The sequence below is a fragment of the Seriola dumerili genome, unplaced genomic scaffold, assembly GCF_002260705.1.
Source record: "Seriola dumerili isolate Sdu_G_001 unplaced genomic scaffold, Sdu_1.0 BDQW01000278.1, whole genome shotgun sequence".
NCBI classification, from domain to species: domain Eukaryota; kingdom Metazoa; phylum Chordata; class Actinopteri; order Carangiformes; family Carangidae; genus Seriola; species Seriola dumerili.
The window spans coordinates 115,513-132,263 of NW_019174533.1; the positions used below are offsets into that span (position 1 = coordinate 115,513).

A 16,751-nucleotide genomic window follows, 5' to 3' on the forward strand; every position below is an offset into this window, starting at 1 on the left:
GTGTTAGAAGCCTTTTGGAGTGTCCACCCACTCTTCGCAGCCCTTTACTATGGGGGATATGGAGCGAGACGGGTGAAGCAGGAAAGATAAAACACAGAAAGAGTTTGTGCCGCTATGAACCGAGATGCTGATACTTAAATGTATGAACATAAGCAACACTTTGACTTCATTACAGCTTCATCAGAGTTCAGAAAATTTGACTTACTATTGAAAACTTCATTGTATTACTCTCATCACTTGTAATATATGCAGGTTATTACCCTCTCCAGAATCTTCACAGTAGTAATAAGTGTCGAGTATCAAGGTCACGCCCATCCACCTGCTCAACCCAATCACGAGTCGATCACAGCTGTCAATCATTACCTCACACTCCCATTTTATAGCATTAAATACCTAAATAAAACCAATCTTATCAGAAAATTGAACATTTTCACATCAGCGTGATAAGGGCGACATGTGATACTTTGATTTTTTTAGTGTGGCCCATGTCCCGTCTTCTAACATGGAGGGGGCAAGGTTTATGACCTATACTGCAGCCAGCCACCAGGGGGCAATTATTATGTTATGGCATCACAGCTGTTATGTTGTCCATCTTTATATAGAGTCATTGATTCATCTATTAAAATGTTGATTGCTTCATTGATCAAAATGGGCTTACATCTAGTAAATAATGGCCATTGTCCATTTTTTATATTATACCTGTATAAAAAAAAAAGAATCAACTTGGGCAGCAGATGATTTTATAAAGATGAATGTGACAAAAATCGAAGTTAGAATAATTAAATGTTTTAAACTGGTTCAAGTTGAACTCATAGGTTTATTTCCTTCCAAGAGTATGCAGCGTTCATTAGCCTTCAAGCTATGTTGGCTCCTGTTCAATGGTGAAACCAAAGGTGAAACCATTTCAACCTCACGGCTAGATATTGAACGGTAATACTTTTAGAATAAACATTGCAACATGTCTGAATGCATTGTCAGGTCTTTTTCTATTATTCTTTCATCAGATATTTTCTGACTTAGGTCACTACTTTGCCAATTTCATTCTGCTACATTTTAAGCAAGTTACTATATTGTATTGTTTTAAAAAAAAAAGTGTTTATATTTCTCAAAGTACGGCAAGTACACAACCATTCCACAGTGTTTCAACAGCCTTCACATCATGGAGCACATCATATACCAATAAACGTGTATTTAAAACCCTCCTGTTCAAGGACACAATTGCATTTGCAGGTAGAAGCATCTGGTATCAACAAGTAGCAATAGGACTACACCTACATTTCATATCTGCTATTCAAAAAAACAGCAAAACTGCCCATGCCATGTAGTCAACCCCCACAACATTTATTTGAGATGCTGAAACACTGAGTACCATCACAACTCTTTCAAAACTAATTTCCCACATATAATTACTCATGTGCTTTCAGAGCAACAGTGGAGTGAAGTCTATTAAGCTTCTGGCAGGAGGAAGAGTCTGGGTCAGATGAGAAAAACAACACAGGAAACCATCATCACATGAGTGATACTCCTCATGGACTCTTTAACTTGATATTTTCATACATTCATCAGGCTCAGTGTATTAACACAAATGTTAAATGTGCCCTCGTGTATATGTAAAAGCCATGAATTGAAGCCGGGAAAAAGGCAATGAAAAGAGATGTAAAATAAAAAAGAAGTGTCTGAGAATCGTCTGCCACTTAATCATTAGTGACATTTGAATATTTCCTATTTATGTTCTGGAGACAAAAGTAAGCTGTGTAGCTCTAAAGTAATCTTTAAGAGATTTTCAGCAGCCGAGCTTAAAGGGAGGAAGAAAGTAGGGCAGATAGCATTAGCTAAATGACATGGAATTATTGAGTAGATGCAAAGGAGACACGAGGCACAGGGTGGTGTCACGACCCCAAGTATCCTTTCATCTCCTGAATGGTTAAACATCTTTTGCATCCTCCTCCCACTCTTCCATCCTTCTCCGCCTTTCATCAACTCACTCTCTCCTTCCTCTCCTTCTGTTCGGTCGTCTGTTAATGTCGCTCCCACCAACATTGGTATCTTCTTATTACTTTTTCTTATTTTACCAGCCTGATTCTTCCTCCCCCTTGTGTGTTATTTATTTGCCGTCTTCCTCTACCCTCTCGATCTCCTTCCTCCTTCAGCATATCATACCTTCCCCTCAACCATCCTCTAATTTTTCTCCTTTTTTTCCAAGCCTTATCTAAGCATGGAAACCAAAAACAACATGTTTAATCAATCCTAATTTCACCAAGCTTGTTGATGAACTGGCCTCGAGCAATTTGGACAAACACACTGTCCAATCTGCAATTTTCAACAATAATGAGACAATTAAAAACGAGCTTCCTGACACAAACTCAATTAGAGGCATTTTTTTGCGACCTCTGATCTTCTTCTTCTCGAGAGAAGAAAGATAATAAAACATAAAGCCATGGTCTGGCGATATCTCTTCCATTTATATTCTGTGTATGAAACTGAATTTCGTGGATATTCTAGCATAGTTTTCAGAGGTATTATCAGAGGTAGTATGAGTCTTTTTAATTTGTATTTTATTAACCGTATATTGTTGGCTGTGGGACTGACAGGGCTGGATGTGAGACGTGTGCAAAATTGCAGGCGGTTTGTTTAAGGAAAAACTGCATGAAAGTGCAGTCATAGTTTTACGAGTATTTTCTGCAGATGGCTTTTTTTCTCTAATTTCTCATGTGCAGTGTGCATCTAGTTTCATAAACCAGGCCCATGGCTGTTTTAGCAAGCTTGCTTCTTCTCTAGCAACTAGGCCACTGCCACACTCCTCCCCTTATGTTTTATTGTGGATGCTCCACCTTTCGCTTCTCATCTCATCTGTCTCTCTCCATTAAACACGCCAACGATCAGAGAAGCATCTGGAGATGCATCTTTAAGCTTTAATACACTTTGAATAATTAACACACGTATGTGCGCGCGCACACACACACACACACACACACACACACACACACACACACACACACACACACACACAGCTGAGTCTATCAGTGGCAGGCTGCTCCCCGAGCCAGAGAAACTCAGAGGGAGAAGGGAAGCTTGCTCTGTGCCAGCCCCAGCCCCAGAGTCTCTGAGCTGGGCAACTCAGAGCTATGTACCAGCCTGAGATCCAGAAACCAGCAACAATGGAACGACAGCTGTAACTCTGACACCCGTAGCTGAAAGACACAAAGAGAGCGTGTCTGGCTCCTGCTAATTGACTTGTTGAGGGAATAAGGAGTGGGTGAACACGAGGAAGCTCACTGGGTTAGAGATCAAAAAGGGGAAACCCATATGGAGATGAATGGTGAGATGCACGGCGTGGCTTGAGCAGTTCGAGAGACGATGGCTCGTGGGGGTGTGTGGGTACCTGCATACAAGCATGCCTGCGCTGGTGTTTCCCCGCAGCAGCGAGGTGCCTTGACAGAAACATACGACCATCTAACCAACTCACTCATCACGGTGATTGATCCTCTAATTAGCAGCACGAAGGCTAACGCTGATCCACATATCTATATTCACCTTCTGTACATCTGGAGCCCAACGCAGCCTGCTAATGATTATCAATGAGGCGAGACTACAAAGCCAGCGGTTCAATCCCCTGCGCTGCAGCAATGCATCATGGACCTTCTGTATTCCACTGACTGTAAGGAGGTCAGTTTACCAGGAAGAGATGGAGAGGAGGGAAGGGAGGAGGAGGCGGAGGGGGGAGAAACATTTGATAAGGGATGAATGGGACAAAAGGAAGAAAAAGGAAGAGGACTGAAAGGAGGGCGAGGTGAGGTGAAAGTGGACGAAGAACAGGCAGAGCTGTGAGGTGCACTTTCACTTATTGAAAAGGTCAGCGCCTCGATAGTTAAACTGTTTCAGAGCAGCTGATGCGGAACAAGCACTGGCTCATAATGAGCATTTCTTTCCACAGATTCAGATGACTTCACTCAGGCAGTGTCTTCATGAATAAATCAGACCTAAATAAATACCCACTATAAGCTGCACTTTCCTAAAATAGGAATGAATAAATAGAGAAAAAAGGTCTAAAAAAAAAAAATCAGCACCTCAACATGTTGACACATAAAGAACGATGTGATGCAGCCTGAGTACGTGAAACAGGTGTAGCGCTGCATTAACAAACGCAGGGGCTACTTTGGTGGCGACACGTTGCTTCAGGTACCAGTGAGACGCTTAAATCCAGGAAGGCCACTCTGAGGAAAGATACACAGGTTTTAAGGCTTACCAGACTCCAAAACACTGCGAGGTTTATAAGACTAGGGGAAGGCTTTACAGCTCTGGAGAGCTTTCACTGTGACAATCATTATATTCTCCATCTCCACCAGGCCAGAATCCATAGTAACGAGGTCCATAATGGACGATTCTGCACCTTGGTTTTAAGATCCAATACCGAAGTTTAATGCCAATGCAGGAGGTAGTGCTCCTTTTATGTACCAAGGTGGAAAGTCGGGGTGTGGAGGTTGGCGTGGTGGACGGGCTATGAGCCTGTCTGAGTTTCCTGAAGGAGTTAGCATCCCGTCACAGACCTGCAATCAATGATAGCTTTTTAATTATCCATAACGACAAGTTAGTTTCATCTGCTATAAGTACAGCAGACAAAGCAACTCTTCTTCGTGTCGTATGGATGTCGCCATTTTGATTTGAGTCTTAGTGCACATCGTCGATGGCGATCTGCTGCATGGGTATGGAATGCATTCTCCAAGTGGAGTATAAAAGAAAAAACAACTATGTGTTCATGGCTTCTGCAACTGTCCATGTACACGTGTGCAAGCCAGTATAACCGAGGCCTTGAAATAAAACTTATGGACTGATTAGAAGGTACAAGAACAACGACCTTGACATTTACTTGCCTTTGAATCCCTCAATTATCTTTGTTTTTGTTTTTTTTTTACCATTTTTTGCCACATTGGTGCGTGTACTACATGTATTTATGACATATCCAACGATACATGAAGGCAGTGTTAGGTTGTCATCAATAACCAGCAGCTCAGGTCATTACTAATGATGAAGTTGTTGTTGCATGGAGTTGTGGCGTTTTACACAATCCTAGCTTATTGTTAAACCAGAGTTTGCTGTTAGGCGACCTCTAGTGGACACAGTAATCATTACCTGAGCAAACCAGGAAGTTAGGTGACATTTTACAGAGCGACAAAGTCCGTGTCTGAAGGAGGTTGGGGTGGATGGACGGGTCAACAAAATGTAAGACTTTCGCACTGCTGTTTGTTCCCCATGTCGAAAAACCAATGGTCAGCCCTGTTTCTTTTATAACCACGTTTACTCACGTTACCATGACAACAATGGTCTGCTACGCCTGTCGCTGGTATGCCCCTATAGCTCATATGCGAGGACAAGGACAAATGACCTCTATGGACGTTTAGGTTGGAGGACTTGTTCTACACTCACATAAGAAAAAGAAAATAAGCCATTTGTCAGCGCTCCCGTCTGGGGCTGTTACTTGGCAGCCATCTTAGCTCTCCGCTGTCAATCTTGTGCTGCATTATTTCATTTGTGGGACGTGAAATATCCAGAGTAAAAAGCAGCTCCGTGCACAATGAATGAACAGCTTAATTAACAAGCAGGCGAATTGCAATCAATAAAGGAATAAGTAGGCGAGCTTGTAGGCAGGAAAATAAATGCAAACGGAACCTGATTTCCTTCTTTTTATTGTTATCTTATTTTTCCTATTTCCTTTGAATGTGAATGAAGTCATTTGAACCGGCCCCCAGGCCGAGCGTGGGCCCAGTCTGCCGTACCAGCCCAACGCTGGGATTCATTGGAGCAGAGCAAATTTGTTTGTCTCTGTGTTTGTTTGTCTCTGTGTTTGTTTCTCTCATTGTTTGTGTTTATACACATTTCTGTTGATGGCCTTTCTCAAGTGTTTCTCTGACTCTGGCAATTTTCTGCCTGGTCGCCCCTAATGCGCCTCTCTGTTTATCTGCTGTCATAATACAGCTGATTTATATATATTTACATACCCAGGAAGTGACAGCAGAGACTTATATTGACTTTAAGAGGGCAAGAATCATATATTAGTGGTTATCTGTTTACACACACACAGGGAGGAGAAGGTGTATTTTTGTGATTTACCTGTGGCACAGATTTCGCAGATGCTATGAATTTTATCAGATATGAAGTGAAGTCAGCCTCAAGAAATATGACAAATACCTTTGGGAAGATAACCAGTGTAGTGTGAATTCAATCACTTTGCCAACCGACTGCTAATGACACAGGGGAAACTTTTTCAGGCAGCGGAGATGGGCAATATTGCTTTCAGCAGGGGCTACGGACTGGCAAATTGGAACAAAATCAAGGCTAGGGGAGATAAATGTGTGATGACAAAACTGCTGCTGCTCTGTTCAAGTGTACATATGCATCTCTTCAAAATGTTACCTATTCAATGACAGAGAGAGAGAGAGAGAGAGAGAGAGAGAGAGAGAGAGAGAGAGAGAGAGAGAGAGAGAGAGACAGCATGAGGACACACATGCATCCATCCCAAAAGCCCAAACTGTCACTTCATTGTCTGCTACGGTAATAACAATGATCCATGTAAAGGATGTGGAGATGACACTGGTATGTGTGTGTGTGTGTGTGTGTGTGTGTGTGTGTGTGTGTGTGTGTGTGTCTGTGTGTGTGTGTGTGTGTGTGTGTGTCAATGTATCAAAATTCAGCAAAACCCCACCGACATTCAAAGTGTCTTGGTAACCATGGCAACGCATGCAACACACACACACACACACACACACACACACAAAAGTACATCAGAAGGAAAGAAGAGAGGAGAAAACTAAAATGAAAGGCTGAATTGTTGTGGCTCTCCAAAGGAGATGGAGATGGATGTCAGCATGGTGTGTTTACAGGAGGGAGTAGCATGTGATGACATACACACAGACACACACACACACACACGCTTGCACAAATGACATAAAATTACTGTCCTATTTGTAGATTATTTGATAGATATACTGGGACACACATGGTCTTGAATAAACATATGGATGGTTATACGCACACACAAATAGCTAGAGGCAGGTGGAGTGAAGGTGGTCGGGCGTTGTGAAAACACAGAACTTCATTTGTGTTTGTCAGTGTGAATTTTCTGTGCGTGTGTTAGAGTCAGAGACTTCAGCGTAGACGGAGGAACTGTGAAAGCCCGGCATGTCGTGGATGGATGTGGGTTTTCATGCAAATATAACATTTGGGACAGTAGCACTCGCCTCCATTTGCATACTCATTCACCCTGCCTTGTTTATAAGTGAATAAATCCAGCACTGCTTGGAGTACAACAGCTGCTGCTGGGCCACTCACAGCAGCACTCATTCATACACACACACACACATACACACACTCAAATGGTGCACAGGTCCCAGCTGCACCCTTGGTGTTACTATGCCACTATACATGCTTGTGTGTGTCAATGTGTGTGTGCGTGTGTGCCTGCATTAATACTTGTAAATGTATTCATGTGTTGCTCTGTATTTTGGTGCTTCTAAATCTGCGTTTCTTTGTGTGCAAGTGTTTGTGAAAACATGTTTAACCACATGTGCACACGTATCTTTGTGTGTGATTTTGTTTTGTTGTGTGTGTGTGTGTGTGTGTGTGTGTGTGTGTGTGTGTGTGTGTGTGTGTGTGTGTGTGTGTGTGCTTATACCCTCACCTCAGAGGTGTTGACTCGTCCCTCCTGGAAGGAGCAATCGCTGGCGTCCTGTGTGCACATGTGTCGATATTTGCACCAGTAACAGGGGAAGTTTCCATTGACACAGGACAGGCACCTGGAGTGAGTGAGAAAGAGGAGAGGGGGTTTTAAAACTTAACATAACCAATAATCACTTTCAATAATCGCAATCATTTAAAAAAAAACTGTGTCCTGTAGTGTGGCGTCATTTCCTTGAAGTTTCTTTGTATTCCAAATAAAAAGAAAGGAAACTAAATTAAACATCTTGTAAGACCTGTAATATATATATATATATTTATATATATATATGTGTGTGTATATGTATATATAAAAGCTTCCATGACACCTGAAAATGTTGAAGTAAATTGTCACAGGGCAAGAGAGAAGCCAGAGTAGAGGAAGCGGAGAGGAGAGGGGCGTGCTGCGGAGAATGCAGCTATTTCGTTTTCCCGTCTGATGGACAATGAATGATAAACTTCACCCCTGGTGTGTTTGGATTTAGTTTTTGTCTGTAATTGACTGAGGTCAGTGCACCATTGTGGACACGGACTGAAGAGGACCGGAGTGGACTGACGTGACTGTGTGTAGTCAAGTGAGCAACAGTGTTTGGAAAGCTAGTTCCTTTTCTTGTTGATCGGCAACTGAAGATGTTCCTCTTATGTATGGTCTGATAATAGTAGCTGGTATACAGCCATAGCAGCAGTTATATGATGCCTCCTAAGGCAATGTGGTTGTTTTTTTTTTTTTATTTAAAGACACAGCTTTAAACAGCTAATTGTAAAACATAAAATCATATCTGAACTTTATGAAGCATAATTTCCATGAGACTAAGTATAAATAGTAAAGAGTAAATATAAACACTCAATAAAGTAAGAAATCCAACCTCTCAGTATTATTATTACTAAGTACAAAATAAAACGACCATGCTCCCTTCTCACATTTGTAGCTCTAATCTTCTTTGGCATCCAAGCAGTCGGTTTACTTCTTAAAACAAATGAGTAATGTAGCATGAACCTGCATCAGAAAAATTCTGCTGCATGTGTTGGGGATTTGTAACTGTTTAAATGTCAACCACATTCACTGCTTCAAAAGGAAAATGTGTAGCAACATTTAGAAGACAAACACAGACATCATCAAGAATTTCCTAAATTTGAGATTTAAAATTGCTCGCTATAATTAGCATAAAATACACCGATGGAAACGCAGCCACCACAACCTGAATTCATCATAGATTAGGTACGATATGCTGAGGGAGAGCTGTTGCCAAGCTAAATACGGAACGAGTGGAAACACAGATCAAAAGAGAACCTTCAACGGGGGACGCGTATCACAGGCTGACAGGCCGAGCATGGACATGCATCACCGTATTCGCATGGCATCAAATGTTTATGGTAAATCAGGTTTGAATGACAAGTGTAACTGTGGCCTCGTGCATTAAGACTTTACTCCAGCTGTCAGCGAGGCCGAGGCGGACGCTGAAAACACCCGAGAGAGAGCAGGAAAGAATCCTTGGTGATCCACTCCTCTCCTTTTATTCTCCATGCTTGGAGGCTTACAGTGAACTAAGCTGGCAGACCAAGATAAGCCTGTTTTTAAATAACATTTGTTTTGTTTTTTTTCTTCAGAGTTGAGGAAGAAAAATGAAAATATACACATTCAAACAGACATAGCCAGAGAAAAGCAAGGATCTCGTGGCTTGTACCACAAAAAAAAGCAGTGGAAAAAAAGAGTGTGTAAAAATGCAAAGGTTAGTTCAGGTTTCTACCTTGTTTATGTGGGAACTTAAATTAAGTTGCTCCATTTGGCAAAGTGTTGTTTACATGATGAAAAGGGAGAAACAGAAGTTCATTCCTGTCCACATCTTCTGCACGAACTTGATATTATTTGTTGTACTCAAATTGTCTGCTTGATCACAATTTCCTCAAGTGTTTTCACACTAAGCTTTCATTGTCAATCATCTGACGCCAAAAGGAACAAACAGGAAGTCTCAACTTACCGACATTTATTATCATATTCTTGTCATTTTAATCTAGAGTCTGATCTTAAAATCAAGTTGGTTTAAAAAACGAGTTAAAACAATAATTACAGTGACTGACACAAGAACATGTCTGAAGCAAGTCCTGGCTCTGTCGTCCTTGCACCACTTCTGGACCGAAATTTCACTTAACTGGCTTAAGAAAAAGCAAGCTCTAATTACATGTCAGTCCTCTTTTACATTTGCTGTCACTGTACTCAATCAGACCTCCAACAGCACAACCCCCACACACCCCAGTCCCTGCTCTCCCACTCACATCCGCCCTAGAAACTGACTGGGAACCTGTGGGGTCCATCATTCAGTTATCACTCTGCAGAGTTTTTTTTCACACTTTCATTGCTGACTGTATGACATGTTAATACTGTACTTGGCAGTCCTCATTGTACTAATGCCTTGTTACATTTTTTTGGATGAAAAGGATATTTACTTCCAATAAGTTAAAATCTCTGAAAATTGGCTTTTGGTTTTAATGACAACTTGTACTTGGAAAATGGAGCTACTGTGAACCTCTAATGAAAATGTTTTTTTTTTTGGTGAAATCATCAAATGGGATTCCTCAAGAATCTACTTCACACCTTTACTTACACCTTCATTAATTCATTTTTTCCTCCTAACATTAAAGGAATTAATGAAGCAGGTTCTCTGCCAGCTGACCCCTTGCTTGGTTTGACATTTCGGGAAATACAGTTATTGTCTTTCTTGTCAAGAGGGAGATAAGAGGATCAATACCACTTCCATGTTTGTAGGCTAAATATCAAGCTACAAGACGTTGTTTGCTTAGCTTAGCATGTGTGGAAGCAGAGGGAAAACAGTTAGGGTGACTCTGAAATATAAGGTGTATAAATAATAAACATGTGCCCATGTTAGGCTTTCATGTCATTTGATTAGTCCATTGTTGAACCACTGTGCTGTACCACTGTATGCTAGTTTTCCAGCTGAAGACAGAGTGAATATTTGAGTTACATTTCTCAGGTGGCCAATATCATGACTGAATGCTGCTGTCTGCCGGGTGTGTAAATGGGCAGTTCTTTGCTAACACGTTGGCCAACTTTAAAAGAGCTATTTGTAAGTTTTGCTATTTTGCTTAATAACCAACGCTAGCATTAACAGCTGTTTACCTACCTGTCTAGAAGAAATGTTGCAAGTTCAGCATCAAACTTAATTCCTTTACTCGCCAAGAGCTGTCTCCAGCCGTGGAAAGCAACACCAATGTTAACTCTTTTACTGCCCATCTTGTCACTTTCTGATAGCGACTCACTGTAGCCTCCAATCTGCCCTGAAGGCGTAGCACTGCTCAGAGGGCGTATTATAACCCCTTGACTTGTAAAAGGAACTATGGCCAAAGTTCTTGTCAAGCGACAATCACCACCACCTGTTTCCGACAACAGACCACTTTCGGCGGCAGAGAAAACTTATTAGCCCCTTTAAAGCTGCATGACCTTTCTTTGCAACCGGAGCCTAAATCCATACAGTGACACACATAGGGCCTACTGCTACATTACTACTACACAAATGTACAAGTTGTTGACGTTACCTTCTCAGGGACAGTTAGAAAGTAGTAATCCGGTCTGTATCCAGTTCAGAAAAGGGCTCCTACATCACAATACCACCTTCACTGTTTTGACTGACAAGTGATCTCTGCCAAGTCTAGTCCAAAAACACCACAGTAATGAATCACCATGGGGGTTTAAAATCAGGTCCTGCAAACAGAGGGACAACTGCTCAGCTCACAATGCCACCCTGCTGCCGGAAAGACTAGCTTTAAATTGGATTTCAGTCTAATCCTTGCCCTGTCTTTGTCCCCCTGTCCTTGGTTTATTCAGATTTTCGAGGGTTGACTTCTAAATTGCCTGTATTGGAGTGACAGAGTGACAGAGGGGTCTTCATAAAGCCAGTGATAAGCTAGTCAGACAAGACTGAACTGCAGTGTGAGCTTTATAATCAATGCCAGTGGATTTCCATCGGAAGAAAGGTGGACCGAGGTTATGCTAACAGTCTGATGTTTGTTAGTAGAGCTGGTGAGCCAGTTCTTCCTCACTATTAACCCCAGGGGTTTATCGATTTCTTGTTGCAGGGACATGTTCGCACACATTCACAGTGGTGTGTATGCACGCTCATGTCCGCAATAACACACACTCACAGAGTGAAACACACTAATACACACACAAGCTAGCTGTCACCCATGTTGACATCTTGGCATTCCTTTGGGTCACCTGGGCAGTGGAGACTTGTTCTACAGTAGAGCTGTCAATGCCTGGACAACTGGCTTGGGTAAGTGGCTGCGCTGCTGCAATGTAGTCAATAAAATCCCCTGCTATTTAACAAGTCCTAGCAACAGAGCCGGGTCAAACGCCTTTTCATCTTCTCACAGCTTTTGTTCTAGCGAGGCCGGATCGATGGAACAAAGCTGTTGATATGCGAGCAATGGACCCGCACAAACGTATATGAATGGAGGGAACGATCATATGCTCATTTAATTCTGGTCAATGTGGATACAGGCACAGATAAAGCAGCAAGTCCTAATTAAGAGGTTAGTCTTTTATCTAACGCTCAGTAAAACATGCCAACATGTGTCGACCCAAATTAAATAAGCCGGTTACACATTTTAAGGCAAAAATCATAAAGCTTCAATACCTAATCAGTACTTGAAGCAGCTATAAGCTGAAATTCTGATTAAAACCTCTGATCATATCTCCCAGATTTGTTTCATGTGAACAGTGTTTAGAAGACAGATAAGACTGACTGTGCAATGTTATCTATAAGTAGCCCCCTTTGTGTTTTATCCAATAAAGCTCCAAAGAGAGCAGCAATAGAAAGATGCATACATCATTAAAGTATGATGCAGATGAGCCAAATAATCAAACATCAAATCAACAGGGGACTCATTACAGGATATTATTTCATCTCATCACAGTGACGTCCGACAGCAGAAAGTCTGCGAGTCTCAACCCTCAGTTTAATTAAAGCGGGTCACATTCACTGAAAATTGGACCAACAACGATTGCCACAAAATCAACATCAACAAACAGAAGTGTTTCTAACGAGATGATGGCTGGTCTCTGAACGGGAGCAACAGCAAACGGGCAGCCTGGAAATGAGAGCCCTTCCTGGGGGCCGGAGCGTGGGCTGGTCCCCTCCCATGAGTGCTTCTTTTCACTGCATAGATTTCAGCCCCTTTCATATTGTAATGGTCATGGTGGCCTGAGGCTGGGGCGCAAACCTTTTAGCTGTGTGGGACGCATTATTTCTGACACAATAGGCACAATCTCTCTCTTGTTCGCTAACACTCTGCTTTATATCTCTCTTTCCCTCTTCATGCCTCCTTCTTCTCGGTTGTCTTTTTCCCTCTCAAGCTCTCAGGGAATGCAAGTTTTCTTCCTTGTCCCACTCTTCCCTCCAGCGCTCTCCCTCCTGTTTGTTTCTCTTCCTCTCTTTAAAGATGAATTATTCCTCCGCCCGCATGCTGAATTAAACTATTCCAAACCTCTTTTTTAATGCAAATTTCTAATATTGTAACAGCGTATGTAAATAGCTTGCAGTGCAATTTGCGGTGCCAAGTCTGTGCCTTCTGTCTCTACATGCTCCTTCTGACTGTGTGTGCACCTGTTTGTGTGTGTTTGCATGAGAATGTGTGTGGATGGTGATGCCGGTGCTGGATCCACCATTAGGCTGTATTAAGTTGCACACCAGTCTGTCTCGGCGCTTGCCTGCAGGCTGCTCTGCTTGTGCATCTGTGCTGATGCTGTACGTCTGTGCGTCTGCTGTTGCAGGGTCTGAGCTACACTTTCACACCCACCCCACCGCGCCTACGCGGAGAACTCCATTATCTGCCACTGAACATTGCGACTCCTGCGCTCGGCTTTCTACGCGCGGGGTCAAAGATTTAGAGGTGAAAGGTGACGGCAGAGGGGGAGTAGTGTATAATATGTGAGTTTATGTTACAGCTGCTGCGGTAATAACTGCACTGTAGCTGTACAGTCCTGCAGGGTCCTGAGGGGGCCAGCCAAGCCAACATCAAAGGCTTAAACAGCAGTGTGCCTGTTTATGCAGCAACGGGAGGAGGGCAAGGTGGGCTGGCTAATCAGAGGTACAGAGCATAAACACACACACACACACACACACACACACACACACACACACACACACACACACACACACACACACTGAAACACCTCCTACATGCACACAAATATGCACAGACACTACAGTGCTAACTCATAGACCGAAAACTCGTGTTCACGCACACACATTTCACAAAATGAATCAGAGCCATTGAACTAGGCCTGGAGGCCCCGAGAAGTGGCCCAGGTGAGCTCTCTCCCTCTCTCCAAGCCCACTCCATTATGACCATCACCACACAGGCACCCCAGCTAGAGCTAATTAACGGCCTATTACTATGCAGATATATGCAGGGCCAAGAGCAGAGGCAGGCAATAAATGGGCTTGATGAACGATAGAGGGGCAAGTAGAGGGAAAAGGGTGGAGGGGAGGATAGAGTGGGCTAAGAGCAGTGGGGGGGAGTGGTAAAGTGAGGAATGGGAGAGAAGAAAAAGTAAGAGAAGGTGGGAAGGCAGAGAAGGAGAAGAGAGCCACGGGGCTAGAGGGAGGGAGTCAGGGAAGGATGGTGACATGAAAGACAGTGAAAGCAGGACAAGTGCACTTTCCACTGCTAATTACAGGAATCAGGATAATACTGGTGATCAGGAATTAACGCTGCTTGTCATAGTTAGCAGTTTAGAGTTTTAAACTCTCAGTGTGGGAACTTTTCCAGCCATCCTTCATTAAAACTGAGGGACTTTATCGGTGTTTTGAAGAGAAGAAGCAGAGGCTAAATGCAGCTCCTGAGCCCATAGTGTTTTAAATTCATTATTGTCTGTCTGTTGTCCTAATCTGTGTGGTTCTTCAGATGTTGAAATATGAAAAACATCAACTCAAACAAGACGAAAAAGGACTTTGAAGACAGTTTTTAAGTCCTTACCTACTATTTGGATTTTACTTTTACTACTACTATTCTGTTTTACAAGAAACAAAGAAAATGAAAAGAAAAAAAAAAAAGACAGAAAGACAGACAGAACAATTCAGGAATAAATGGACAAAAAAATGTCCAATCAGTCTTTGGACATAGTGTATTGTATGTCACATTTCCACAGACAGGAAAAAAAGAGAAACCATTCAGTAGACATATTTACTAGTGACAGTCATTCTCAGGATTCTCTTTTTTTATTTTATGTTTTCAAATGATGTAAACATTAGGTGAGGAAATAATGCTGTCATCAATCTACGTTTGGAAAGAGAAGAAGAGATCCACTTTGCGTTTGCCACAGATTCATTTTTATTTGGGGTGTATCAACACAATGCAGACACCTAAGTGTGAGATCCGAGTCTGCGGCAGGTGGAACAGACAGAGAGAGAGAGAGAGAGAGAGAGAGAGAAAGAGAGAGAGAGAGAGAGAGAGAGAGAGACAGAGAGACAGAGAGACAGAGAGAGAGAGAGAGAAAATCCCACTCAGCGACTTCAGCGGATGAGCCAAGAGTCATTTAGGGAATGACATTTTATTTATTTTCATTTAACCTTTATTTAACAAGGCAGGTCAATTAAAGAACAACATTCTTCATTCATTATCAGGCTGATCTCACTGCTGTGCGGCCTCTCTCTCTCTCCCTCCACTCCCTCCCTCCTCTGTTTGGAGAAGTTCAACGTAAAAATCTTTGTCACTAAAAGACAAAACCACCAATAAGGCTGAACAGTGTTGCAGAAAAATATTTGCAATTTGTGATTTCTCTGACTAATGTTAGAGTTGAAACTCTAAGCCTGTTTGTAGTCTATTACATAACATCGAATCAGAGAAGTCTGAATCGAGCACAATCACAAATGTATCTTGTGTGTACATATAAATATTCAGTCTTATTTCAGTTAGTCCTCCATTAAAAAATCTGTACAAGTTTTTTTTTTAAACGCTAATTTGTCAAAACCTATTATTGTACATGATTTGCTGATCAGTGTCTTCGGATAATGTAGTAGCTCTGAATAGCTTTGATATCTGACTGACAACCACTGTTGATGCTGTTGGCAACTCTGCATTTGAGCTAACGTTAGCGGAGCCAACTTAGCAATTTTCTTACTCGATTTGGCAACTTTTAAGACCCTTTTTGCTTTTTTTTTTTTTTTTTTTAAGAGGCTAGCAAAAAATCCACCCACTTTTTGTGCTGACATGAGCCTCTCTCTGCCAATGAATATATAATTTGACAATTTACCTCCATTTTATTCCTTCATTCTCAGTTGTCTTTTCCCTCTTTAGCTCTCAGGGAATGTATGTTTTATTCCTCCTCCTGCACACTCTATGAAACTATTCCAAACCTCTTTTTTAATGCAAATTTCTAATATTGTAAGAGCAAATGTAAATGGCTTGCAGTGTTATTCATTCATTCATTCTAGTTCACGATAAAGTGAGTTAAGCTTTGACTTCATTTTGTAAAGATCTTTTAAATCTTGTACACTCTTTATGTCGTACAAATTATGTGCACAACATGAGTTTCCTGAGTTTCCCTCTCAATAGAAAAAACTGAGATCCAGCTGAGAGTTGTTCTTACAGCCAGTAAAACAGCTTCCACCTCTATAACTCTTTTTAAGATATGTTACTGTACAAATAATATTTAATTAACTGAAGTAATATTGCAGATGTTAAAAAAGACTTAAGCCTATGATTGAGTACAATTTAGATCAATTTAAATGAACTACTCTCTTCAAAAAATTAGAATAAAGAAGACTCTGTGTGTGTGTGTGTGTGTGTGTGTGTGTGTGTGTGTGTGTGTGTGTGTGTGTGTGTGTGTGTGTGTGTGGTCTCTCTTTCCTTCCTCACTTGCTCGTCTTTGTTAAATAAGAGATTCAGTCGCACACAAAAACAAAAAAATACCTAAAAACAATTTTCAAACCAGTGGTGACTCACTCAGTACTTTATTTACATTAGTGTTAAAATTCATTTCTAAGGAACACAGCTGACTCGTTTAAGCCTCCATAGCTTGG

At 41.8% G+C, this 16,751-nt stretch overlaps 1 protein-coding gene across 1 annotated transcript in view; it reads right to left on the minus strand.

Moving 5' to 3' along the window:
* The window catches only part of LOC111230678 (plexin-A1-like), a 224,213-nt gene that overhangs the window by 102,051 nt on the left and 105,411 nt on the right, over positions 1 to 16,751 (minus strand). Inside the window, exon 10 of the mRNA XM_022757485.1 lies at positions 7,676 to 7,790. Within this exon, the coding sequence (XP_022613206.1) occupies positions 7,676 to 7,790 (115 nt within the window). The remainder of the gene's footprint in view (positions 1 to 7,675; positions 7,791 to 16,751) is intronic.